The 27,067-nt window shown below is 39.8% G+C and overlaps 1 protein-coding gene across 2 annotated transcripts; it reads left to right on the top strand.

Moving 5' to 3' along the window:
• On the top strand, positions 1-27,067 carry MORF4L1 (mortality factor 4 like 1). Of its 2 annotated transcripts, XM_075535184.1 has the most exons (13): positions 1-134; positions 6,840-6,886; positions 8,721-8,788; positions 12,156-12,272; positions 13,983-14,069; positions 15,066-15,146; positions 19,238-19,263; positions 19,542-19,630; positions 20,863-20,964; positions 23,122-23,210; positions 23,591-23,763; positions 24,071-24,155; positions 26,309-27,067. In XM_075535184.1, the coding sequence occupies exons 1-13, from the start codon at positions 95-97 to the stop codon at positions 26,391-26,393; spliced, it is 1,089 nt and encodes a 362-aa protein (XP_075391299.1). In that variant the 5' UTR covers positions 1-94; the 3' UTR covers positions 26,394-27,067. The 2 variants fall into 2 exon arrangements, with proteins under 2 accessions (XP_075391299.1, XP_075391300.1); XM_075535185.1 differs by lacking the exon at positions 12,156-12,272.

Raw genomic sequence — 27,067 nt, 5'->3', positions numbered from 1 at the left:
GACGGCGCATCGGGGGCGGAGCTCGGTGGGGTAGAGAGTAGGGGGCGGTAGTCGGGGGTGGTGGGAGAAGGAGGAGGCGGCGAATCACTTATAAATGGCGCCGAAGCAGGACCCGAAGCCTAAATTCCAGGAGGGTGAGTTCGGTCCCTTGGGGAAAGGGCACCTAACGGCCTCGGAGGGGGCGGCGGGTTTGGCACGGATGGGTGTGAGGGGCCGGGGTCGGCGCCTGCGGCGTCTTGAGGAGGCTTTGTGCAGGGAAAACGCACTGCAGAGGGTGGCTTGGGTGCGTCACGCGGCGCCGGGGAACTTGAGGCGAGAGCGTTTGGCTGGCGTTGTGCACGCGGCGGGGAGAGGGCAGGCTCTGCGCGCGGCCAAGCCCGGGTCAGTGTTTGTTTTTGTTCGGAGGAAGGGCGCCGGGAGCGCAGCCTATTGTAGGGAGGCGGCGGGTGCGCCATGGCGGCCGTTAGGGGAAGTGATGTGGCGCCGGGCGGGGGGAGGGGAGCTAACGGCCGCCGCTTGGGCCGCGCCCGCCGAGGTGCCGGCCTCGAGGGGCGCCCAGGGGCGGGCGGGCGGGTCCGCCGGGCGCTAGCCCCGAGGTGGTCGCCTTCCCTGGAGACGCCGAGTTGCGCAAGCAGGGTGGGTTTCGCGCCTCGGGGCGGGAGAACTGCGTGGTAAAATGGCCGCTGCAAGATGGCCGACCCGTCATGGCCGCCGGCGTCTGGGCTGCGGCCGGCGGACGCAGTGTGAGGGCCGCCGCGGCGCCGCCTTCCCTCGCGACCGCACGGGAGCCCGTTCCCCGGCGCCGACCTCGCGGTGGCGGGTGGGGGTTCAAAGGACAAGGCTAGCTTTCCGGGTGCCTGGAGTTGCCTCCCGGCATCTTTTTGCTAACCTCTGTGCGAATGAGCCGTGAGGATTTGTTGAAAGGAAAAGCAAAGGGGGAGGGTAAATAAAACAACTGAAGTGTGCTATTATTATTATTACTATTATTCGTGTTTGCTTTTTAAGCCCCGGAGCCTGGGTGTCGTTTTTTAAAGCACTGCGGCCCTGTGACTCATTGCAGCAAATTAGCCAAACAGTTTTTGAAGTTGGAATCGTTTTATAATTGACTTTTTTTGAGTAAGTAAGCTAGGCGGGCCACCACCCTCCAGGGGAAGACGGCGCTGTAATTCTAAGCACGCCTCTGTTAGGTTTCCGAGTGTGTTTTGCTTGCGTGGCCGCCTTCTCCCACTTGGAGAAGCTGTGACGACCATAACTTTTTGCAGATGTATTATCTCAGTGTTCTAGAGCAACCATTCTTAATCTCAAAAACAAAACTCAGTTGTCAATTCCGAGTCGTGGCGAACTTACAGGGCAAGGTAGAACTGCCCCCGTGGGTGTCCAAGACTGTATACAGCTTGACGGAGTGGCAAGCCTCGTCCTTCTCGCACGGCCCAAGTACCCCACGACCCCCTTCTAACTTCTCACTGAACTCTAAGGAGCTCTAGGTTAGGTGCTGGGCTGCTTGGTGTGGACGGCCGTTCAAACCCAACAGTTAGCCCCTCCGGGCAAAGATGAGTCTTAACTGCCCGCGGGACAATTTCGTTAAGGAAACCGTATTGTAGGCTCGTTAGGAGCCAGTCGGTATTGTCTTGAAGACTGGGTTTGGTTTGGCTTTTGATGTCTGAACTTTGGTATTTCAGTTTTTAATTCAGTGTCGTCGTCGTGTCCCGTCACCCCCCTCCCCCTCAAAACAAAAACAAAAAACAAGTAGTAGCACCAGGGAAATTCACTTTATAGTACTGAACTTTTACATTTTTTGAACGGAAGGATTTTCTTTCGTGGGGGAAGTAGGTGGGGGCCAGTGCTGCAGACTAGCTGAAGCTTTTGTTTTTCGTTTTTTCCGGAGAGCTGTTGGGGTACCACCCCCCCACCCCCAGCATCGAGAGTGGTGTTGCCAAAATCCTTCCCTGGGAACTGTACTGTAGATACATAAATTCTTGTTTTGTGAGGCTCTGTGTTTATTCCTCTTTTGTGTGTTATTTTTAGCTTTTCTGCGTTGTTTGGTATGGTTTGGTAGGTTATTTTAGGGAGCTGGGGACACGAAACCTTTTTATCCCCATAAGCATTGTGGTAAACGCCCTTTCCGCTTATGTTTTGTAGGAATGCTCTACTTGCAGATAAAGAGGGAAAATGCATTAGTGCTGGGCCTTGGTACCCGCAAAAATCAAATACTTTAATATTCCAATGCTACAGTTCAGAAAGATAGCATTTATCCTCATTTTTAAATTGTAGTCGTTAATGGACCAACAGCTAGTTCTCATTTACTGTATTGAGAGCATGGAACATCACAGAAAATGATATTTAAAGTATTTTGTTAGCTACTTCAATACAGTTCTGCGTCCTGGTGGCCTAGCAGGTTACACATTGGGCTGCTAACTGAAAGGTTATCAGTTGTAAACCACCAGCAGACCCTTGGAAGTAAGAGGCTTTTCCACTCCTTCAAAAAGTTAGCGTCTCAGAAACCCACAGAAACAGTTCTACTTTGCCCTATAGGGCTACTCTGAGTTGGGAAAAACTCATGACTCACCAGTTATTTCAATAGTTGGTTTCCTTTGTGTTATATCCCATGTCCTTTGCATTTAAAAAACATTCTAAGAGACTATCAGGAGTCTGGTGGAAAGTTCATTTCTGTCCCAAAGGAAGAAATCCACTGAGGTCTTGCTTTCATTCTAAATTACAGGGAGGGTAGAGTGAATGGGTGTACAGAAAATGAAAATCTTACGTATTGGCATTGTGGTGAGTTGGAGAAGAGTGTGAACCAGAGTACAGGGAAGATGTTGAAAATTAATACAGGCAAATGAGCTGATACCAAGGGTTCAAGTAGAAAGCAAATGTTTTGAGAATGATGAGGGCAATGAGTGTATATAATGGATGTATGTATGGGCGTTGTATGAGTCCCAATAAAATGATTTTAAAAAATTAATGCAGGCATGTGTCTACACGTACCATCCATCACTTTCCAGGTGTGTTTTTACCTGTGTCAATGCTGGATTATATAACCATTTTCCCTAGAAATTAAAGTTATTTTTAATGTTCAGAGTATGACTTGTAAAAAGAATATTGAGTAATGCTAGCAATTATCTTAAAACTGGAAAAGTTGGGATTATAAAAGTAAATGAAACCTGTTGTTAGGTGCTGTCAGTTGATTCCAGTACAGAGGCCCTATGTACAATGGAGGAAACTTGCCAGGTCCTGCACCATCCTCATAGTTGCTGTGCCCGAGCCGCCCCTCGTTGCAGTCCATGTCCCTGAAGGTCTCTTTTTGGCTGCCCTACCACTTACCCAGTATGAGGTCCTTTTCCAGGGACTTGGCTCTACTGACAGCATGTCCAAAGTACATAAGACAAGGTTCGCCATCCTTCTGGAAAACATTCTGGCTGTATTTCTTCCAAGACAGATTTGTTGGTTCGTTTTGCGGCAGTCTGGTAATTTCAGTATTCTTTGCCAGTGTCATAATTCAGGTACATCAATTATTTTTCTTCATTTGACCTAATAGGATCCTTTAAAGCACAGAACCGGTGTGTACATGGGGTTGCTATTAGCTGGAACTGACTTGACAGTACCTAATAACAATCTTCATGGACGCAGTCTCTAAATCTGAATCCTTCAGAGGTTCCATCTGGTGACCTTTCAATTCACTGTTCAGTGCTTAGCTGTTTCTCAAAGGACTCATTAAATAAACTGTAGGATTTGAATCATAAATGTGTGGAAATAGTTTTATTAAAATCATTTTATTGGGGGCTCGTACAATTCTTATCACAATCCATATACATCCATTGTGTCAAGCACATTTGTACACTTGTTACCATCATCATTCTCAAAATGTTTTCTTTATTCTGGAGCGCTTGATATCAGCTCATTTTTCCCTCTTCCTCCCTGCTCCCTCCCTCATGAACCCTTGATAATTTATAAATAATTATTTTGTCATATCTTAGACCGACCAATGTCTCCCTCCACTCACTTTTCTGTTGTTCATCCCCCCCCAGGGAGGAGGTTATATGTAGATCCTTGTAATAGGTTCCCCCTTTCCACCCCACCTTCCCATTACCCTCTAGGTATGGCCACTGTCAACCACTGGCCCTGAAGGGATCATCTGTCCTGGATTCCCTATGTTTGGTTCTAGTTCCTGTCTGTACCAGTGTACATGCTCTGGTCTAGCCAGATGTGTAAGGTAGCATTGGGATCACGATAGTGGGGGGGGGAGGAAGCATTGAGGAACTAGAGGAAAGTTGTGTGTGTCCTCCTTGATACTCTGCACTCTGACTGGTTCGTCTCTTCTCCACGACTCTTCTGTAAGGGGGTGTCTAGTTGCCTACAGATAGGCTTTGGGTCTCCACTCTGCACTCACTGTCATTTTCAATGGTAATGATTTTTTGTTCTTTGATGCCTGATACATGATCCCTTTGGCCACACACCTCGTGATCGCACAGGCTGGTGTACTTCTTCCATGTGGACTTTGTTGCTTCTGAGCTAGATGGCTGCTTGTTTATCTTCAAGCCTTTAAGACCCTAGACGCTATCTCTTGATAGGTGGGCACCATCAGCTTACTTCACATTTGCTGTGCACACATTTGTCTTCAGTGATCATGTCGGGCAGGTGGGCACCCACTGATAAGATTATTTTGTTCTTTGGTGCCTGATACCTGGTCCCTTCTACACCTTGCAGTCACACAGGCTAATGGGAAATAGCTTTTTTAATACTTCGTTTTTCATGATTCTTGGAAGGTTTCTTATTTAATAATGACACCAGACAAACCAGATTCTTTGCCATGGAGCCCATTCCAGCTCACAGTGACTCCACAGGACAGAAGAGAGCTGCCTCTTTGGATTTCTTGGGCTGTACATTTTGGGGGGAGCAAAAAGCCCCCGTTGTCTCCCAGAGAGCAACTGGCGGGTTTGGACTGTGGTTAGCAACCCAGTGAGTCTAACGCACTACTCCACTAGCCCCCAGTGATAAAAATGCTGTCCAGCAGCATCTGCTTTGTATTGAACTTAGTCGTGTATTTGGACGTCTGTTAAAACACAGGATGAAGGAAACTGTAGAGCAGCGGTTCTCCACCTGTGGGTCGCCCGATTCATAACAGTAGCAAAATTAGTGATGAATAGCAATGAAAATAATTTTATGGGGGGGTCGCCACAAGAAGAACTGTATTAAAGGGTGGCATTAGGAAGATTGAGAACCACTGCTGTAGAGTATTACGCTCATTGTCTAGAATTAGAATCAAAAGATTGATAACTGGCATGAAAGTGATGTTCCTAAAGCACAAATCAATCAGTGGGAGGGAGATGGGGAATTGGAAACTCTTCAAGTTTGTTTGATAGAATTGGATTGCCTTTGTAATTGGTACTTGAGAGGATGAGAAAAGATTGAGTAGAGGAAAAAGGCTTAGAAATCAGATCTGATAAGGTGGTGCTCTTTACTCAATTGCTGAGCATTCTATTTCTCAAAAAAAAACAAAACCAGGCTTTATCAAGGGTTGTATTCTCAATAGAAAATTGGGACCGGAGAAGAGGTCATAAGGACCTTAGCCTTCGTGCAGTTATTTTTGGGAATAGCAATCAAAACAAAAACAGCAACATAATCCCTGATGGGTCTATTTTCAGAATGCCTTTGAAGTGTACCTGGAGAGAGAAATGCAACAGATTTCATCTTCTGTGCTGCTGCTTATTACTATAAGATCTAATCTGTATCCTCACATTGCCCACAGTATTCATTGAGAACTCCCGCTCAATTCTCAGTTCCAGGCCTGTGTTTGTTTACTACACACTTCCCATTTGGATATGCTCAAAGCTACTGTAACTGGCCAAAAGTGATCTGAATACCCCTCCTTCTGGGTTTTTTTTTTTTTTCTGGTTACCACTGGCTTGGGAGTTTGTCAGTCTTCTAAACTTTCATCTTACCTGTTTGTCCTAAATACTTATGCCTTTGGTTCAAACACATTTGAGTTCTTACCCTTGGACAATTGAAGATGACTGGTCACCATCTTCTAGTTCTAACTTCAAGTTTTGTGTACTTACTGGCTGGTGGGCTCCAGCTGAGCAAAACATTGCCTAGCTTTGAATAGGCCCTGCAAACTCTAGCATTGGTTCTTTAGACTAGATCAGTTACATATAGAAAAGGTTTGTTGTTGTTTTTAAGTAAAGTTACTGCTTTCTACTCTGGGGGATTGTAGTATTATGCCTTTGGTGAGACTTGAAAAGCGTGTAATTTTAAAAACTAATCCATGAATCTTAAGTTTATATAAAATTCAGACTTCATTAACAGGAATTTCATGATACATACAACTTTAATGACAACTTTTGCATGTTTATTGTATGCTCCATTGATGATAGAAAGTACTTAATAGTTCTCTGATAGTGTCACCCTATCCTATACTTAAGTTACTTCCCTCTGACTGGATCCTGGCTTCCTGTGACCCTCCCAAGTAGTTTATTATTTATTCTCTTTACTGCTAACTTGTGAAGGTACCGTCTATACTCGCGTATAAGCCAAGTTTTCCAGCATGTTTTCTATGCCGTTTTTGTGGTAAAATTAGGTGCCTCGGCTGGTATTCAGGTCGCTATATAGGTAGTTCAAGTGCCAGTAAGTTTATAACTACTCAGCAGATTATATAGATGGTTTGATTTTAAATAGGTTAGCATTCTAGAAAATTGTTTTTAAAGTCATATAAGCTGTAGTAGTATTAATCCATGCATAGCTAACCACTAAGGAATACATAATAAAAATGTGATGCTTCGACATAATATGAATCTTTCTATGGAAAGGAGAAATACAGTTAACCCTGTTTTTCACTTTTACAGGTGAGAGAGTACTGTGCTTTCATGGGCCTCTACTTTATGAAGCAAAGGTAGGAAACCTGTTTTTCTTTGAGAAGTTGGCCAGATTGACTTCTGATTAGATCTGATATTTTAATAACAAGTTTCAGTCGTTTGTTGCTTCAGTGAAAGAGTTGCCCATTTTCCTTTTCTGGGTTTCTTCTTGCTACTCCCTCCTGACTTTGCCACCCATAGTGCTGCTCCTGTAAAACAGACCCAGTGACTGGAAGGAGGAGTGAGGGGAGGGATGGGTTGTAGGAGTAAATGACATTGTAGTTAATGACTTGTGAGAGAAGACTGCTAGTTACTTAAAAAAAAATTTTTTTTGCTAGTTTTATATGTAAATGTAATAGGCCTCTGAAGTACTGAGCTAATTGGATTAGAAATAAAGGCTCACAAAAATGAGTACATTTAACTTTTGATTAGTTTGTATGGCTAAATTTGAATCCTTCAGAGCTCCTTTAGCCTAAAACAAACAGGGAGGCTCATCCATTCCAAAGTTCATCATACTTTGTGTTTGGTAAGCTCTTTAGCATAAACATTTCAAGACTTGAAAATGCTTTCAGCAATTTAAAAAGTGTTTAAAATGAGCAAGCTATAACAATATCCAACCACATTATGCTTAGCTTAATTACAGGTGATTTTAATATAAATTCTTGTTAAATAGCTTTATGTATCTTTGAAAATAGTCTTAATGTTTGTAACGTGTTGGACAATGTGGCCAAAAACCTATTTTCAATTATGATTAAAATACATAAATGTATGCTTTTAAAGTTCTAAAATGGCCAATTTGGGGATCAGATGGTGAGATGTGCGTGTGATCTGAGTGATTCAACACTTGTATATAAGTAGACTTTGAGTCCTGTTGGGTTTTGTATCCCTGGATGAGTATTATTTTGTTGTATCAACTGTCAGTAAACATTTAAACTGGCAGGTTTTTGCCAGCAAAACATAGTGGTGAATGATTTTTTTAATGGTGTTTGGAACAGAACTCTTGGTTTATCTCTGAGAATGACTTCAATCTCAAACCAGAGAATTATGACGTTAGTGGCTTTCACCTCTAATTGTTTTTTAAAGAAGAACATAAATTGTTTTAAATCCCTTACTTTGCTAGTTATTTAAGTGGGTTCTCTGCAGCGTGTCTTTTTCGTAAGCTCTAATGGGAGTCCTTTTAGAATATGCAGTTGGTCTTTGAGCGACTCGTAGGTTAGGGACAATGACTCCCCTGCACAGTTGAAAATACACATGTAACTTTTGATTCCCCCAAAACCATGAATGTTGTTAGGGGCCTTGGAGTTGGCTCTAACTTACTGCAGTGCCGTGTGCACTAGAATGAAACACTACCTGGTGTCCACAGTAGGCAAGAAGACCAAGTCTTGCCATCCTTGGTTCTAAGGAGCATTTCAGCTCCTTAGAACAAGCTTGTCTTGGAAGAAGTATAGTTAGAGTGATCCTTAGAAGAAAAGACGGTGAGACTTTGTTTCATGTAACTGCTTATAACCTGTTAATTGGGAGTCTTAACTGGTAACAAACTGATGATTAACATGTTTTTCATGTTACATGTATTATATACGGTGCCTACATAAAAGTTGTGTTTTTCTGTACAAGATCAAAAGGGGTTTTTCCAAAAGTACAAGGTTTTCATGACTAAACAAATTTCCTTTTCCGTTTCTTCAGTGGTCCTTATGCAGAATTCATTTATCTTGGAAAGGGCAGGCCACCTGCGCTTGCAGGCCTCCGTCTACCACACATAATGAGCAATTAAACTTTTTCTTATAATGTCATAATTTTTAAGTTTAAGGAGCCACTTAGAGCATCACTAGTGGTGCTTTAAGTTCTAAGTGATTTTTTTCTTCTTTATTTCAGTGTGTAAAGGTTGCGATAAAGGACAAACAAGTGAAATACTTTATACATTACAGTGGTTGGAATAAAAAGTGAGTATTAGATCTTTAAACGCAATATATGTGGTTAATAGTGTAGTTGTGACTGCAAGCATATGTGTCTTGATTCTTAAGCGGTTTTAATATCAGTGAAAAAGGTGAACCATTTGCAGTACAATGAAACGAAAAAAGTACATTGCCTAGGTACACACAGTACCATTTTATCTTAAATGTACTTCATTCTCTGGATTATTTCTTGGGTTCTGCTATGATGTCTTAACGATCTAACTGTCCTGGTTGAATGATGAGTGTCAGGTAAGCACTACTCTGACCCTGGTACATTTCAGACCAGCCTGAATGTTCTGGCCTTACTCGCACCAACTCAATGACTACAGACATGATTTCAATAGTTATGTTTGTGACTGGTTGCCCCCCCCCCCCCCCCAAGAGAGTGATTGCCTAGTTGGGGAGTTAAAATTTATGGGTCCATTTTTCTGCACTTAGGAAACAGATGTTGACAGAACGTCGCTCACTTTTTTTAGCATATGACTTAGCTTAAATAGACATTTACTCATAGTGCCTAATTCTCCACCCCCAGGAGTTATTCTTTTCACAGTGGTTTATTCTCAGGTATGAACATGGGTAAAGATAAGCAGGTCGGTCTTATGTCCTTCAAAGATGGCACTATTGGTAATACTTATAGGAGTTGTTTCGAGTACATTTTAAGGCTTTATGTTACTCAAGCCATGCTCCTGGTACCTGGTTAACTTTTTGGGCAGTGCCATCTGATTTGATAACTTCCAGGGAAGGAAAGTCTTGTTATGAAATATACCAACCTTTGCTTTTGGGCTTGTCTCTTAACCCTCTATCCAGGTGACCAATCTAGTTAATTTCATTTCTTTGGTACACTTCAGTTGCTTCTAGCCAGGAAAATATATTGACCCTTAACTTCCATGATCATAACCAACCTGCTGCTGTTGAGTTGATTCCGATTCATAATGACTCTAGCACAGAGTAGAATTGCTCCATTGGTTGGGTTTTTAAGGCTGTGAATCTTGACAGAAGTAGCTGCCAAATCTATCTCCTTGGAGAGATGAGTGGTTAGAAGTGCTGGCCTCGTCATTAGCTGCCAGGCACTTAATTAACCCTGTGCCACCAGGGCTTCTCCATTACAAGCATTGAAAGGTGGAAATCTAAATGTAAAAAAGCATATTTTGACAACTTGTGGTTTTTAGTTCAGTTAGGAGAGTGAAATATATTTCTCACACTAGGTCATATCAGTATCAAAAGTAACCACCTTAGACTTTTTAAGTATTGAAGAATTGAGTAATGGAGAAAAGTCTTTTCGAAATAAACTATGGTTTTAAATGTAATTTTAGTATTGATTCTAATAGTCAAGAATTTTATCTTGTATTTCCTAGAATATCTCTCAACTTTTTCTTGTTAAATGAAATATTAGAAGTGTATTTTCATCTTTTGTTTAACTTAATATTTTATTTTGTTATTCCATCGATATCCAGATAAGATCTGAGCATATTAAGTTACAATGAAAATCTCGGTTCTTTACAGGATACATAACACCTTATTTTGATATGTTGTTAAGTAAAGCCCAAATAGGGTGTCAGAAAAAACAGCAAATTCATGAGATAAATTTGGCATTCTACTGCCCTCTCCCTTCCACATTTTGCCTTAGTTCTGAACATTATTTGTGCATGTAATTCTTTCATATACTGGCAGTCCCTCAGGTTATGAACATCTATTTCATTTGCCCTTGTATGTTATGTAATTTTGCTCTTATTTTTAAATAATCAGACCAAGTCAACCCCACCAGATTCATCGTAATTACTGACTTGCTGCACATGCAGCTTTACAAATAACTAGACAGACCTCAAACTTTTTCTTGCTCCAAAGTAAGGCTAAATAAGACTAGTATGAACCTGTTTAAACTTTGCTACAGATTCTTATTTATTTTTTAATCATTTTATTGGGGCTCCTTACAGATTTTTAACAGAACTAGGAGAGGAATTTGTTCCTATTTTGGGGACTGCCCATAGATAATAGATCTTTTATGTAAAACTATAGCTATATATGTAGTTCAAAGACTATTAAGGGACATTTGTAATTTATCAAATTGTGAAAATACTATAGTTTATTTATACAGCTTAACTAACAAAAAATAAACTTGTATAGATTTAGTTTGCTTTCTTAGCTAATTGTATATTACTCTTTAGAAATAGAATCAAGAACTATGACATTAAATGTTAGTGATGTGTCAATCTCCTTTTAAGACTAATTTTGGATTCTATATATTAAAGGTAGCTTTTGTGGTTGACTTGGTATATAAGCAATTATGGATGTAATTTTTGGGAAAGATTACACTTGTTAACTATTCATAGAAGGAAAAATAAACCAATTTTGAAAGAGGAGTGACTCAAATACCAGGTGTGCTGTGATTTTCTTTAGTGTGTTCTGTAAGTACTTTTCATGGACCATTTGTAACCTTGAGAACTGATTTAGAAGCTACCTTTGGAAATTTCTGAACTTTTTTTTAATGCTTGAACAACTTAAACATTTCTCTGCCGCTACTGTACCCTTGTGTTGTTTTCCAGGACCAAGGGTGTTCTTGCACTTTCCTTTGTTTCCACATGAAGGGAATGTACAGCAATTAGATCTTTTATTCAGTTTCTTAGAAACATTTACAGGCAGGCCCCTACCTGAGTTCCGTTCCTAAGTCTTTAAGTCAAATTTATATATAAGTTCAAAAAGTTAGGAATGGTTTGTATATAATGTCATTCAAATATTAGTCTTACATAATGGACCTTCTATGTACTAAAAAAGCCAAAGGAACCATTTCAGATACAATAAAAACATCTTTAACATAATACTAACAGTAATAACTATATTGATGGGTACTGCAAAACACCTGTGGTAATGTGGATTTTTAATTTAATGGGTTTTATGGCTGGTGGTTCTGAACGGCTGTGGGGGACTGTCTAATGAGGTTTCATGGCAGAGGGGAAATTTGCAAGGTTCTAAAATGGAACCTCATGGTAGGAATTAACAAAAATTGGCTAGTTCCTTTTGGTTTAAGAGAGAATTGGAATCGATGTTAGATACCTAACATCCTCGTTTGGAAAAGTTGGTTTATAGGGAGGGATACCTTACTTTAAAAGCATTTTTTTAAACAAAAAAAAAGATATAATGAAAACTCAAACTCCAAATTTGAATTTTTAAAAACTAAAGTTAATATTTATACTTTTTCATAAGTACAATAGTTATTAAGCTATTTCTAAATTTTCAAAAACATTGGAATTTGTTAAGACAGACATTTAACTATTCCATTTGTAAGTGAATCTTAAAGCTTAAGCTAAATTCTACACTTAGTTACTGAGATTACTTTGTACTGTGCTGTCTATATCAGAAGTGCTGTGAGGCCCAGGCGCTCTGAAAAAACTTTGAAGACACGTGAGGATATTGTAGCCCTTTTTCCTGTTCCTGAAGGAGCTCCCTCAGTACACCACCCCCTCCTGACCTCTAGGTAAATGCATGTTTTCAAGTTTTCTCTAGGAAATTATATTGAAGATTGCTTTTTTAATCTTTTTTCCCCTTTTGTCTAATAAGAGAGGTCAAAGGTGGGAAAGTATTAAAAGGTCTCTTGGCTTTGAGAATACATCTAATTGTGTCACTAAAGGAGCTCCATCAGCAGGAGAAAGGGTTTCCTTCACACAAAGTCGAGACGCCTGAAGAAGGCCCTCCTCGCCCTCCCCTTGAGTAAGGACCCCATGGGATAGCTTGTTGTGAAGGCCCTGTTGTCTATGTCAACATAGGCTAATCAACTAGATACTTCCCTGGCTCTACCTTTTGATGTTTAGAAAACCCGTTTTCTGGTCAGCCTTGGAAGTTAGTACATATATATGTGAGTGAATGCAGATTTGAAGTTGTGTACAAGCAGTCTCTAGGTTACAAATGTCCGACTTTTGTAGTAGCTGTAAGCCCATAAAGCCTATTACATTAAAGATTAAAGGTACATGTAGTTGTTTGTAAGTAACAAACATGCTACTTTGGGACTTGTCATCAAAACATAGTATTTTGCTAAGGGTGTTGTGGGTAAGGAAGTTTGTTTTGTTTTGAAGTATTTTTTAAATAAAAGAATGCGCTAAAGTCAAACATTTGATGTCAGTATATAACTTCTAACAGTTAACAACTTTTAAATAGATTTAGAAATGAATTTAGTTTGTAATCAAGGGACTGCCTGTAGTTTGATAAGCTGTTATAATTTAATTTTTGTATGTGGTTGAGTCAGTTGAGAGGGGTTTTGAGTATTTTAGGCTTCCTGACAGGTTTCTGACATCTTCAGTGTTTGCTAATATATGTCAGGCATTCTTAACATGTTTCACACTATTTTTATAACAGACTTTTGCCAAAAGAATACGGTTCCCATTTTGTAAATGATGAAACCAAGGTATATGAAGAGTTATATAACCTTGCCGTGACACAGCTAACTAACCAATTTGTGTTAAGTGGGTTTTTGGTTGTTTTAATCTGTTTATTATAGACTTTGCTTAATTTTTGGTCATTGAAATCTTTTAAGATAATTTATTATGAAAGACTAGTGGTTTTAACCAATATTTGAGAGTAGCAATACTAGGAGGATTAGGGAAAGGGGGGGGGAGAAAGGGGGAACCGTTCACAATGATCTACATATAACCCCCTCCCTCGGGGACAGATAACAGAGAAGTGGGTGACGGGAGACGTTGGTCAGAGTAAGACATGAAAAAAATAATTTATAAATTATTAAGGTTTCGGGAGGGAGGGGAAAATGAGCTGATACCAAGGGCTCAAGTAGAAAGAAAATGTTTTGAGAATGATGAGGGCAACAAATGTATAAGTATGTTTAACACGATGGATGGATTGTACGGGCCCGATAAGATTATTTTAGAAAACAGTGGTTTCGGGATTACATTAACTTAAATAGCATACTTGTAATGCCATTCTTAAAAATAACTTGAACCTGTGTTTGAACTTGTTGGCGGTTTAGATTTGGAATACTGTTTCTGGGAATATGAAGATTTTCTTTTTCACAAGGAGGACATTGATTAGATTGTCATTTTAGTTGACAGTGGATTTGCAGTACCAAATTGCTTCAGGAAATGCAAGGTTTTGCCTCTGTACTCTTACAGACGAATAGGCATCTGAGTAGTAATGGAAGTTTCTAGAGTGATACTTTAATTTTCCTCTCTCTCTTTAGCTGGGATGAGTGGGTTCCAGAAAGCAGAGTGCTCAAATATGTGGACACCAATCTTCAGAAACAGAGAGAACTTCAAAAAGCCAACCAGTAAGTTTGCTTTGCAAAATGATTATGAGGAAATGTCTGTGAATTAGTTTTTAGTCATAGATGGACAATGGAATCCTATTAGTTGCCTGTTTATAAGTTTGGGGCTCCTAAGTGTATAGACAGCATCACATCACCTGCTTCGTTTCTGAGAAGCAGCATCTCTGCTCAGGCAACAGACACAGAAGACATTTTAGTGGAGTCTTCCTGGTACCCCAAAATAAAATAATAAATTTGGGTTCTGTGGGCATCACCCCCCCCCCCCAATCTTTGGTTGCTTTTCAGCTGCTGTGTTATAATTTGGACAAACCTTCCCTAGGTAAAAGACATAGCATGCCTATCATCAGCAGTGTAACTAGAAACAGGGAGAGTTAGGATGCTGGTGGAGAGGGCTGCAGCTGTAAGAAATGGTCTGTCATTTCTGAGGCTGTTGAAGGTACACTTAGTTGTTGGGAGAAACAAGGCAGTGAGGGAGATCCCTGTCATTCTTGAGTTCTGAAAGCACGTTGGGAAAAGGGATTTTGGAAGACAGTAGTCTATAGGGTAAGGACTTTTCATTTCAAAGCTGAAATGCTTATCAAGAAAAGTGAAAAGCTTAAAATGGAGTTTAAAAAACCTTGTCAAGCTTTGGGATTATTGGGTGACAAAACAGACAAAACAAACAAACAAACAAACAGAATTTCCAGTTATATGACAGACCCTGCTAACACTTTTTACTACTTGGAATTTGGTGGGTGTAGGAGACTCCAAAGTCAGGCACTTAATCTTCGTGTCTCGAGGCTTGTTTGATAATGTAAATACATTATCTTTTCATTTGACATTAAAAATTTTTATACTAAAATGCGCATAGACTGGAGAACGTTAAAATGAGCAGCTTAATGTTGGTTAGTTTCTGATTAACCAGAATTTAAATACAAATTTCTAAATGGGATGAAGAGGAGAACATAACTGGTTTCTCTGTGGACTTTATGGTGACTTAATTCTACATTAATTTTGAAGGGAGCAGTATGCGGAGGGGAAGATGAGAGGGGCCGCTCCAGGGAAGAAGACGTCTGGGCTGCAGCAGAAAAACGTTGACGTGTAAGCAGCGCCATCTTTTTACTTGGTACTCTTTATGTGTTAGGGTGTTTTCAAAGTGGGACCTTTGGGGACCTTGTTGGATCTTCCAAAACGTGTTGGTAAGAATATACATATTCATTCTTTAATTTTTCTTATTAAAGTTTCTTTGCTGATCTCCTTTGAAGTTGTATGTATGTACATGTAATGTATTCCTCTTTCATAAAGATAATATTAAGTTGCCTTGGACAGAGTGTTGAGTTTATGACAAGGTTTGCTTTTTAAAAGCGGTGCTAAAATATATCCTAATTCCCTTCCTCCCCTAGACCCCATGGTGAGGAATATGTGAGCTGTTAGGAGTTCAAGTAACCCTCCCTTATTAGACATTTAAGATTCTAGAGCAGGGGTCCTCAAACTGTGGCCCGCCAGGTGCTTTTGCCCCGTTCGTTTTTTTACTTCAAAATAAGATGTGCAGTGTGCGTAGGAATTTGTTCATAGTTTTTTTTAAACTATAGTCTGGCTCTCAAACGGGTGTGAGGGACAGTGAACTGACCCCCTGTTTAAAAAGTTTGAGGACCCCTGTTCTAGAGAATATCTTGGTAATAAGCACAGGTTGGAAGTCATATACATGAACATGTTACATATTATATGCCTAAAGCTTGTATACCTGAAATGGGGGTGTATAAATGGATTACGTAATGTATATCTTCAATAATGTTAAGAAAACAATGGCCACCCCTTTAAAAATATGAGAAAAACAAATACCTTTATTTAAACCATTTCATTGGGAACATAATCTACACATCATAAAATTCAATGTTTCAGTATATCAAGAAGAGTTGTACAATCATTACCACAGTCAATTTTAGCATATTTTATTTTTTTCTTGCACTCCTTAATAGCTTGTCATTTTCCCTTAACCTCCTTTATCATACTCTTTAAACCATTAATTCACTTACTATCTCTAGATTCACACATCCTGGGTTTTGTATACCAAAATCAAACCCAAAAGCAACTAACAAAAGAAAGTAGACTGTATTAAAAACTAGAACAAATTTAAAGGGAGATTGGATGATAAAGGAGTTAGAAATTAACCTATAATCCACTTTCCAATACGTTGTGCACAATAGCAATGTTCTTCACATCCCTGGTTTATTTTCATAGGGGATTCGCCAGGGGCTTAACAATCCGTGTATAGTTCCCCTTTACTCTTTTAACCTAATACAAGATAAAAAGAGGGACCAGATAAGATGCTATTGCTACATTTTAGCTTAACTATACTATAATCGTCTCCAAAATATTCTCTGATTGATGACAACAGTATTGACATCCTTGGTCTATGGTCAGAATGGATTCACCAGAGACTTACTCTGCGTGGACCCCACACGTGGAGTTTTGGGCTTCCATCGTCATCCATAGTCTCCTGTGGACCGAGTGTTGGTATTTTAAGCTCCGTTACCATTCCCTCCTTTGGATTTGGGTTCTTATTCACAGCCCTGGAGTCCGTCCTACAGGCTGGTGTGCGTCCACGTGGACTTTAAAGAACAGCTGAGAAAAGCTTACATAGCATAAGTTGGCTGTGAACTGTGATGCATGAATTATTGGCTGTGCAGATTCAATTCTTAGGGACTGGAGAAAATCAAATACTGAGAGCTTCAGGTCTCTGGTCATGTACTGGTCATGTTTTGATATACTGACATTCTGTTTTTTAGATTTATTGATTAGACTTGAATTTTGAAGCATTTAAAGCTTTACAAACCCTTTTTTGGTGGAAAAAAAAACCAGCAAGGAAGGAAGGTATGGTAACATGCCACTCAATGGCAGTTATTTTCAGATTATTATTATTATTTATTGTAACCTAACCTACCCTGTTTCCCCGAAAATAAGACAATGTCTTATATTAATTTTTACACTCAAAGATGCTCTAGGTCTTATTTTCAGGGGATCTCTTATTTTTCCATGAAGAAGAATATGGTACAAATTTATTGAACAACAATAAAAGGAAATTTATTACCTGTATATGGTATGGTAATAGTTGTCATCACAACAGCATAATCAGACAAAACTGTGAATCCTACAGTATCAAGAATGTCTTGTTACTACCATTATTCCCATGTACAGCAATCTATGGTACATTTACTTGCACTTTCTGTCCGCTCCAGCTGCGCTGCAGCCAACAGTAAGCTGCCCGCCGCTATGGTTAACGGTAGCTTTGGTGGGCCTTATTTTCCGGGGGGGGGGTGCCTTATATTTCAGCGAGTGGCAAAACTGTAAGTAGGTCATATTTTCGGGGGATGTCTTATTTCTGGGAAACCACGGTAGGTGATGAACCCAAACCAGGCTCACTGCTGTCAAGTCGATACTGATTGCTAGTGAGTTTACCCTGTAGGACAGTAGAACTGCGCCTGTGTTTTCCTGGTCTGTAACTCTACAGGAGTAGAAAGGCTCTCTTTCTCCCCTGGAGCTGACTAGTGGTTCAAATGACTGATCTTGTGGTTAGCAGCCCAGTATACAACCATTAGGCCACCAGGGCTCCCATACCTAAGTGGTAGTACGGTGAGAAGATTTTTTGTTTGAATATAAAATGAGTGTTCTAGCTTTAAAATGTTTTAGTTTCCACCAGAAAAGTAATGAATGTAAATGTCTGAAGGCTTACATTTCCCACCCTTTGACAGCCCCTGAGTCTTTCAAGAAGGATCCTCCGCATCTGCCATCCAGTGAGTCTGACTTAGAGCCACCCTGTAGGATAGGCTGGAGCTGCCTCTGGGTTTCTGATCTGTAGCTGTTGACAGGAGTCCAAAGCCTGAACTGTCTCCTTTGGAGTGGCTGGTGGTTTTGAGCTGCAGACCTTGTGATTGGAAGCCCAACTGGTTCAGGTTCATCTTGTTCTTGTATATTTCCTGCTTCAAACAAGGAATTTGATAGCCGCTCCCAGAAGCCCTCCTTTAGTAGAGAACGTGTCATCACAGTGTGAGAGAATTTTAAATAGCTGCTATTCCTTGGTAGAATAGAAAGCCCATTTTAAAGGGAGAATACAACAAATCTGGTGATTATAAAAATATGTTTGTTTCATTTTGATTTGAGGTTTTAATGTTACTTTATATTCTGTTCTGAATATGCTGAAGTGTAAGTGCTCTGGTTAGGAAGCAGTATTTATTGTTTCCAAGCTCATAGTGAATGCATCTGAATTTTGTTGTCACTTTAACCTCCAGGCTTCTCTTGCTTTATCTAGTCATTTTCCTTACAGCATGACTTAATGACTTCACTCATTCTTTAAAGTAGATGGAATCGACACAGCCTATGTTTTAACTAGTCATTGGTGTTTAGAAATAAGATGAAGCTGAATGCAGTTTGAGAAACTAGCTTTACATGCTTAAGCAGAAAGATGCGGGGATGTCTAGGAGCCTTTGCTACATTAATCAGTTGTCAGTATTATGATGTATGGTTGGTGGGGAGCTTTCAAGTCAAACCAAACTCCTTGCCATTGAGTCAATTCTAACTTAAAGTGAGTAGTTAGTAGCGTTTGTATTATTTAAAGCTAAGGAAAAATAACACTATTATAATGTTTCAGTTTGTCTTATCCTAAGTGTAATTGTATAGTCTTGGAATTTATAAACTCATCCTTATGCTCTAGAGATACTTATCATAAAGGGAAAAATATAATTTTCTACTTTGCATCATAGAAATGGTCGTGATTTACTCCCTTGAATGTGGTTGAATAGAGCCTGCCGTGTTGAAAATTGGAGAGTGCAGCTTAGATAAATCCATGAAAGATTGGTCCTGTAACAGTGGAAAGGTCCTAAAAGTATACAAATCTAAACTTGAATTATGTTGATTCTAAAGTACTTTATCTCTAAGTGAGATAGTTAACTTTTATTTTGGTAGAAATATTAATCCAGTAACTCCAGAAGAAAGTCTCTTGGAATGTTCGTGGTTTATTTTCCTAGTATACGGAGGAAGTGGAAATTTCATTGTTATCAGTAAAGCCAGAAACTGCATTATTGCCATACCTTAACCAAGACGTTTTTTTTTTTTTCCCATGAACCTGACTTGGGTATCAAGGCAGAGGAATCTTAATAGCGGTGATTATTTAATATCTCTTTCTTCTCTTTTAGGAAAACAAAAAAGAATAAACAGAAAAGTAAGCTTTTTTTCCCTTAAATTTTAAGTTTTTGTCTTCATAACATTTGCATTTTGAAATCATGGATAAAGTAGAGAGTAATGATATAATAGATAGTAATAGTATTAAACGTTACTTTAAAGCTCATGTTTGATAGAATTGTTCATCACATGGCTCTTCGTAGTATCTGTTCAATGAAAGAAAGTTGTATGTGTTAAAAGACTTATTTTCCTTAAGACTTTCTTAATTGGCTGCAGTGCCGCATTTCACACCCCCCACCCCTGTGTGCCTTTTCGTAGCACCTGGCAATGGAGATGGCGGCAGTACCAGCGAGACACCGCAGCCTCCTCGGAAGAAAAGGGCCCGAGTGGATCCAACTGTTGAAAATGTGAGTTTTTTCTTAGGATTTTGAATTCCATCTTGGAATTTTTTGGTCTCGGCCGTGTGTTAACGACTCATTCAGGTAATCCTGGAATGTACAATGTGGTTCTTTCTTAAAAGCATGCTAGCATGATTGGCAGTTGAAATGAATACTTCATTGATTTTTGGCTAAGGATATATTCCTGTATATCTTTTTCCCCTGTGTTGGTGCTAGGCCCTCCATCAACCTCAATTCATTTTCACATAAAGTTTATCTACAGTTTACCTGTGAACTCAGTATTTTTCAGATGTCACATTAAATGATTTTATAAGTCCCAGCATGGTTTAAAAAGCAACAGAAAAAGGAAGCCTTCCAGATAGATATATACCTGTGTATAGGTAGGTAGAGTCGTGGCGTGTAAATGGTAAAGTGTCTCATTTCGGATTTATAGTTAAAACATTTACAAATTCCCAAGAATTTGGAAAGTAGTGTCTTTACATTTAGTATGGTTTTTATTTCCAACGCAACAAAGAGCAACCAGACAAACCCAAAGCGAACTGACTGCCATCAAGTTGATGCCAACTCATTTTGATCCTATAGGACAGGGTACAGCTGTCCTGGGAGTGTCTGAGACTAGAACTCTACAGGCGTCGAAAATGCACCTTCTCCTGAGGGAGTGCTTGGTGTTTTTGAACTGCTGGTCTTGGTTGCCACCAGGGCTCCTAAAGAAGCAAAAGCGGTGTACTCAAAAAGTGGACTGTTCTGAACACTTAGTGCCCTTAGATAGCTACTAAAGATGTACTCAGCAATCAATACAATTACATCTATTTCCAACCCCCCCACCCCCCCCCATGGTGTGGCGATTTAAGCTTTGGGCTGTCAGCCCTCACAGTTGGTGGTTCAAACCCACCAACTGCTCTGCTTCTGTTTTTTAGAGATTGCACCACCAGAACCCCTGTATAGGGTTGCTGGGAGTCAGAATTAAATCTACTCGATGACTGGGGGGTGTCGGGTTATGTAGTCAGGATGGAAAATTCTTGTTAAAATACGTCAAGTGGAGGTGTTTACTAAGAAGTAGATTGTCTCAAAGATGTTTGCCTTCATATGAAAATATATTAAATGGAGACTACTTTGGTTTAAGAAAAGGTTCTTCCAGCAGTTATAGTCTTCATTTATAATAAGGTGACTTTTAAAATTGAGAGAAAAAACTGGTTATTTAGCAAGAAAAACAATGTTTTTTAATTTCTCCCTCTCTTTAGGAAGAAGCATTCATGAACAGAGTTGAAGTCAAAGTCAAGATTCCCGAAGAACTAAAACCATGGCTTGTTGATGACTGGGACTTAATTACAAGGCAAAAACAGGTAATTTGAAAGCGTCACAATTGTAAGGTGTGTTCTTGACTGAAACCCCTTAAAGCACTCCCTTTCTCCCCCCAAAAAGTGTTTTGAATTTCAGTGTTTGAGTAGTATACATTCTTGTTTTCATTCAGTAACGGAACAATTTAATGAGCAAAATGACTTGGATCAGAAAAACGTACAGCTCTTGTCTAAGGTCGTAGTAAGGAAAGGGAGAGCTGGGTCACTGCTGTGTTCTGATCATTGATAAGGCAAAACTAGCACATTTCCTGTCTTTTAAGGAAAGGATTGATTTCAGAGTAGTAACAGTTAATAAGAAAAGGTTCTACATTTGTAGGGGACTTCTGACTGAGAAATGCAAATGGAATTGTTTCATGACTCCTGATCAAGTAGTACCGGGTATAGGTGATCGTTACTGGAAGTGCTGGAGAACTTGATAGTGGTGAATCAGGAGGGCAGTGACTGACAACACACTAGGGAACCTTTCTATGATTGAAAATGGGACAACCACCTACTTACTGTCTTTGTGCGAGTGGGGCGCAAGACACACAGTTCCTCTTGCACCAAGTACTCATGGCCTCATAAAGAACCTGAATCTAATCAAGGAACACATGAAAAGGATGGGGTGCAGATCATGGACCTGCTTCAGGTTCTAGAAGACTTTCAGAAATGTGGTCATGTGCAAGATGTGTGGTCTTCGGATCCTTGTTTACTCTAGCTCAACAGCCAGGTTTACACCTTGGTCCTGCTATTCTGTTTCCCCTGCAGCACTCTACATCTGTATGGGGTTTACTCATTTATTTCCATGGCCACACAGAACTCAAAAGAGAAAATACAGTTAAACAGATAAGTTAATGTTGTTAGGTGTGCCATTGAGTCGAGCCATTTCATACACAACAGGACCAAACACTGCCCTCCTGTACCATCTTCCTAATGGTTCTGATATTTGATTGAGCTCATCAGTGCAGCCATTGGGTCCATCCTTCTTATTCCAGGTCTTCCTCCTGAAAGACACACCTTTGACACACCTTTCCTGGTTTTAAACCATGGGATATTCCCTTGTTCTGTTCACACAACTGCCTCTTGATCCTTGTTCAGGTTAATTATAAATTAGTTAGTTCGTTATAAATTAATAGAGTAGGTAAGGAAGTTAATGGGTTGCTACAAGTTAAGACCAGTGAACAGTTAGGATATAGGTATTGAACTCCTCGGCCAGCAGCCAAGGATCTCTGCTTCTGAGTCTTTCGGCCACGAGTCCCTTGACCTTTGCCTCTGTGACCGCCTGCTTGTCACTCTGTCCTATAGTTGCACATTGGCCACCTGAGGAGAAGGTGCCCCGTAGTGTGGCTGCTGCTCTTCTGAATTCCTTTGGTCTCAGTGGCCTCCACTGAGGTCTTCTAGCTTGCTTTCTTCCCTGTTTCCAAGAGTGGCTTATCCTTACAGGGGTGGTATCGAAAACTGGCCAGTCCCTTCTGTTCAGTGTTATCAATGCCCTAATTGCATAGTGTCCACCCAATCCTTTGGTGGGAGTTTACAGACTTGGGTTGAAGAGCCACGTGAAGACACTTTAACCTACCATATCTTGTAGACTAGTCTGCTCCAGAGGTTTTACCTTTTCCCATTAATGGATGTTTTTCCATGTTTGGTTCTTTAATGTACACATTTTTTATAATCTGTGGGGTTGTAAGTATTTTCATAAGTTCACCAACAATTTTCTATATTCTTTGGGGTGTCAGTTCAAGTCCTTTCCCCCACATTTCCAACCAGGGTTTCAATATGTTTCCCATTAGTCAGAGCTCTTTTTTTTTTAAACAATTTATTAGGGGCTCATACAACTCTTATCACAGTCCATACATATACATACATCAATTGTATAAAGCACATCTGTACATTCTTTACCCTAATCATTTTCTTTTTTTTTCTTTTCATATACATATATCAATTGTATAAAGCACATCCATACATTCCCTGCCCCAATCATTCTCAAGGCATTTACTCTCCACTTAAGCCCTTTGCATCAGGTCCTTTTTTTTTTCCCCTCCCTCCCCGCTCCCCCCTCCCTCATGTGCCCTTGGATATTATTAGGTATTGTAGCAACGATGCTCCACTTTCATTTGCCCTTGTAAAGAATTCTGATATTTCAGTGCAATTTTGTTTTCATAGCTCTTTTATCTTCCTGCCAAGAAGAATGTGGACTCCATTTTAGAGGATTATGCAAATTACAAGAAATCTCGAGGAAACACAGACAATAAGTAAGAATATGCACCTCTTATTCGTTGTTTGAAACTTGTCACTCTGAAAAGTTAATGCCGTGAGAAATGACCAAATAGTAAATTTCGTTGACTAGTTAATGGTGTTTGGCGAACTCTTTTTTTTTAAAGCATCAGACATTTTAACCTTTGTTAGTCCCAAAGGTAAAACGTAGTCTTCTATGTGGATACTCTTATACTCTACCCCTAATCTTGGCTTAACATAGTTTTGAAAAGTTATTTCATAGTAACCATTTTCAAGTCCCTTTCAAAAATAATGTTACAGTTGGGCAACCAGCTCATTGTCCCTTGCTTCTTTCCTGCGTCTTGGTTGTGATTTTTCCCACGGGTACCTTTCAAAGTGACTGTGTTTGATTCATAAGGGAATATGCTGTTAATGAAGTCGTGGCGGGGATCAAAGAGTACTTCAACGTAATGCTGGGCACTCAGCTGCTCTACAAATTTGAGAGACCTCAGTACGCTGAAATCCTCGCAGACCACCCCGATGCGCCCATGTCCCAGGTGTACGGAGCGCCACATCTGCTGAGGTTATTTGGTAAGTGCCCTTTAGAAAACCATTTTGCTTTTCCCTTTGGACCTTCATTTGTGATTGTTATTTTTTCTCTTACATAGAAAATGTTGTTTTGGCACATAGTTGGGTTTTTTTTTAATAATTTAAAAGTTCAAAGAATCTCAAAAAAAAATTTTTTTGTATCTCAAATAATTTTAAAGTGAAGAGTATAGTTAAAATAAGATTTTCTCATGTATTTTAAGGGAATGTAGTGTGCATTTGCTTACATATTTGAAATATGGTTATAGAACTGCTTAGGTATAATTTGGACTTAATTCTTTTGTTTAAAAAGTGCGAATTGGAGCGATGCTGGCCTATACGCCTCTGGATGAGAAGAGTCTTGCTTTGTTACTGAACTACCTTCACGATTTCCTAAAGTAAGTGCACATCTGCTTAATGGCAAAAGCATAGTGTAGTGAATTTACTGTGCCAACAACAGCCAGTGTCGAGTCGAGCAGGGTGCTGACACAGTATAAGTATACGGACACTTTAGACATGGGCTATCAGTGTCATGCAGAAATTAAAGAAATATTCACAGTAGATGATGTCATAACTTGCTAGTCATTTGGAATTTAGATCCATACTGTCATGTAACAATTCTAGATGAGTCATAACTTCTCAAAGAAACCTATTAAGATTGAGAAAGGTAGGTTCATACTTTTTAGATTTGTAGCAAGAATGGCCTTCCTAAAACACATTTTAATGATACTAGAAATGATTGTTGGATTTGACTATAAAATGTAAAAGTCTGATGAAAATAACCTTAAAGGAAAAGATAAAAGAATGTTAATTTGTGCTTGTCAACATGTGTGAGTACACAAGAAGAGTTTTTATTTAAAATAGAACAGGAAATTCACAGAACCAACATAAAAACAACATAAAGCAGTTGAAAGCTTAATAAAAACAAATTGTCAATGTATCTGTAAAGGGACTATAGTTTAAAATGTTTGGAGAGTACTTGGGAAAGCTTTTTGGAGGACCTATTTGAGGAATAAAACTTTTAATTATATCCAAACAAAATGTGTTTAAACGGGACCGATCAATGACTAGCTGCAGACAAGTTCTCTGGGCGCGTTACCAAGATTAAGACAAGTACATTGCTCAGAGAATTTGATCAGCCACATGTAAACAAGGTCCAGTCTCAACTGGGACTTCTAAGGGGATAGGGTGGTATGCCTAATTAAATACAGAAAGGCCCGCTCATATGGTTAATTAAAAGAAAAACTATAGCAGGGGAGGAAGGGAGAACCGATCACAGTCATCGACATAACCGACTAACCACACACAACCATGGGGGAAGAGAGAGAGAGGCGATCAGTGTAAGACATGAAAAAAATAATTTATGGTTTATCCAAGGGGTCACCGGGTGAGGGAGGATGGAGGGGGAAAAAGAGGAGCTTCATACATTTGATGGGTGGGTTATAAGAGTTGTAAGAGCCCTCAATAAAATGATCTAATAAAAAGAAAAATTAAACATTTCGCCATTGAGTCGATGCAGACTCAAATCACCCCTAAAGGCCAGAGTAGCAGTGCTCCCAACATGAGGCGAGCAGACAGCCCCATCTTCCTCCCGGCGTAAAAGGCGGCTTAAGACCCACTGGCCTGTGAGTTAGCAGTTTACTGTGAGACCGACCCACTGCATCCCCGGGGCTCCTTTCCAGAAGGCTACAGTGTCTCTTGAGAGGCCAAGAAAATCTTGGTCACGTTTCTTGAAGGACAATGGGCCACTAGTGGGGATGGGGGCTAGGGTGGTATAATCTGTGGTGTGGAGAAAAGGCAGGAACCATATCCCATCCATCTTCCCCCTGGTTTTCCCCTTAAGATTTCTTCACATTCCTAAAACAGCATTCTAAAGGAAACTTTAAGTACCCGAAGAAGGCCGAAGCTGCCATTTGACGAGGGTGCAAATCCAGAGTCTTTGCATGTTGATGCTTTAGTAAAGGCTTCTCTGTTGTGGAATTAACCCTAGTCTCTGGTGTCTGTGGTGACCCCACAGGTAGGAACTGTACCACAGGCTTTCAAGGCTGTGAGTTTCCCAATCCCTTTGGGTAGGTTGGAACCACCAACTTTGCAGGTATTGTGAAGTACTTTACTGTTTATTCCTCTGTTTGGAAGTAATTGAAATAATTCTACACCTCACTACTCCTGGATAGTGCTGTCTGGTGTGTAACCTTACTTCCCCGAGTTACAGGAACATAACACCTCTGGAGCCCTGGTGGAGGCAGTGAGTGAGTGGCACATCGGACTCCAGCTCTTCACAAGGCCAGCAATTGGGAACCCCACTAGCTGCTGCTCTATGGGAGAAAGATTAGTCTCTCAAACCCATAGGAGCAGTTCTGCGCCCTGTAGGACAGGGCTGTTAGGAGTCAGAATCAACTCAATGGCAGTGAAAAATAAAATTTTTTTAAATTACAACATCTTTTTACATAAGGGCGATGATTGTATATTTTATGTGACTATGCTTATTCTGTGGGAAAAGGTGTTCAGATAAGAATTTTTCATTTTTATCATGAATAACTTCCATTTTCAGGTACCTGGCAAAGAATTCTGCCACTTTGTTTAGTGCCAGTGATTATGAAGTGGCTCCTCCGGAGTATCATCGGAAGGCTGTGTGAGACTGCGGACACTCGCTTCTCTTTGAGTCTCTGTAAACACATTTTGTTCTTAGTCCTTCTCTTGTACAAATGATGTACTTTGAAAATGTTAGCATATAACAAAATCGATGTATGTTTTGTTTTCTGTTTGATTTTAAACAGAGAAAATAAAAGGGGTTATATCTCCTTTTTTCTTTTCTTTCCTTTTTTTTACATTTCAAAATTGCTACCAGTGTATTCAGTGATGGACAACAGAAAGACATACTGTTGAGTGTTTTATTGCCTAGTTGACAAAGCTGCTTTTGAATGCTGGTGGTTCTATTCCTTTGACACTACGCACTTTTATAATACGTGTTAATGCTATATGACAAAATGCTCTCATTCCTAGTGCCAAAGGTTCAATTCAGTGTATATAACTGAACACACTCATCCATTTGTGCTCTCTTTTTTTTAATGGTGCTTAAAGTAAAAGAGCCCATCCTTTGCAAGTCATCTATGTTGTTCCTTAGGCATTTTATTATCCTTGCTCAGATTGTTGAAGAATGGTGGCTTGTTTCATGGTTTTTGTATTTGTGTCTTATGCACGTTTTAACATGATAGACGCAATGCATTGTGTAGCTACAGTTTCTGGACAAGTCAATCTTTTAGGAATTGTTTTTCAGATCTTCAATAAATTTTTTTCTTTAAATTTCAAA

Source organism: Tenrec ecaudatus, chromosome 17 (genome assembly GCF_050624435.1).
Source record: "Tenrec ecaudatus isolate mTenEca1 chromosome 17, mTenEca1.hap1, whole genome shotgun sequence".
In the NCBI taxonomy this organism is placed as follows: domain Eukaryota; kingdom Metazoa; phylum Chordata; class Mammalia; order Afrosoricida; family Tenrecidae; genus Tenrec; species Tenrec ecaudatus.
Note: the sequence above shows the minus strand (reverse complement) of the source record. Positions and strands in the feature narration are given on the sequence as shown.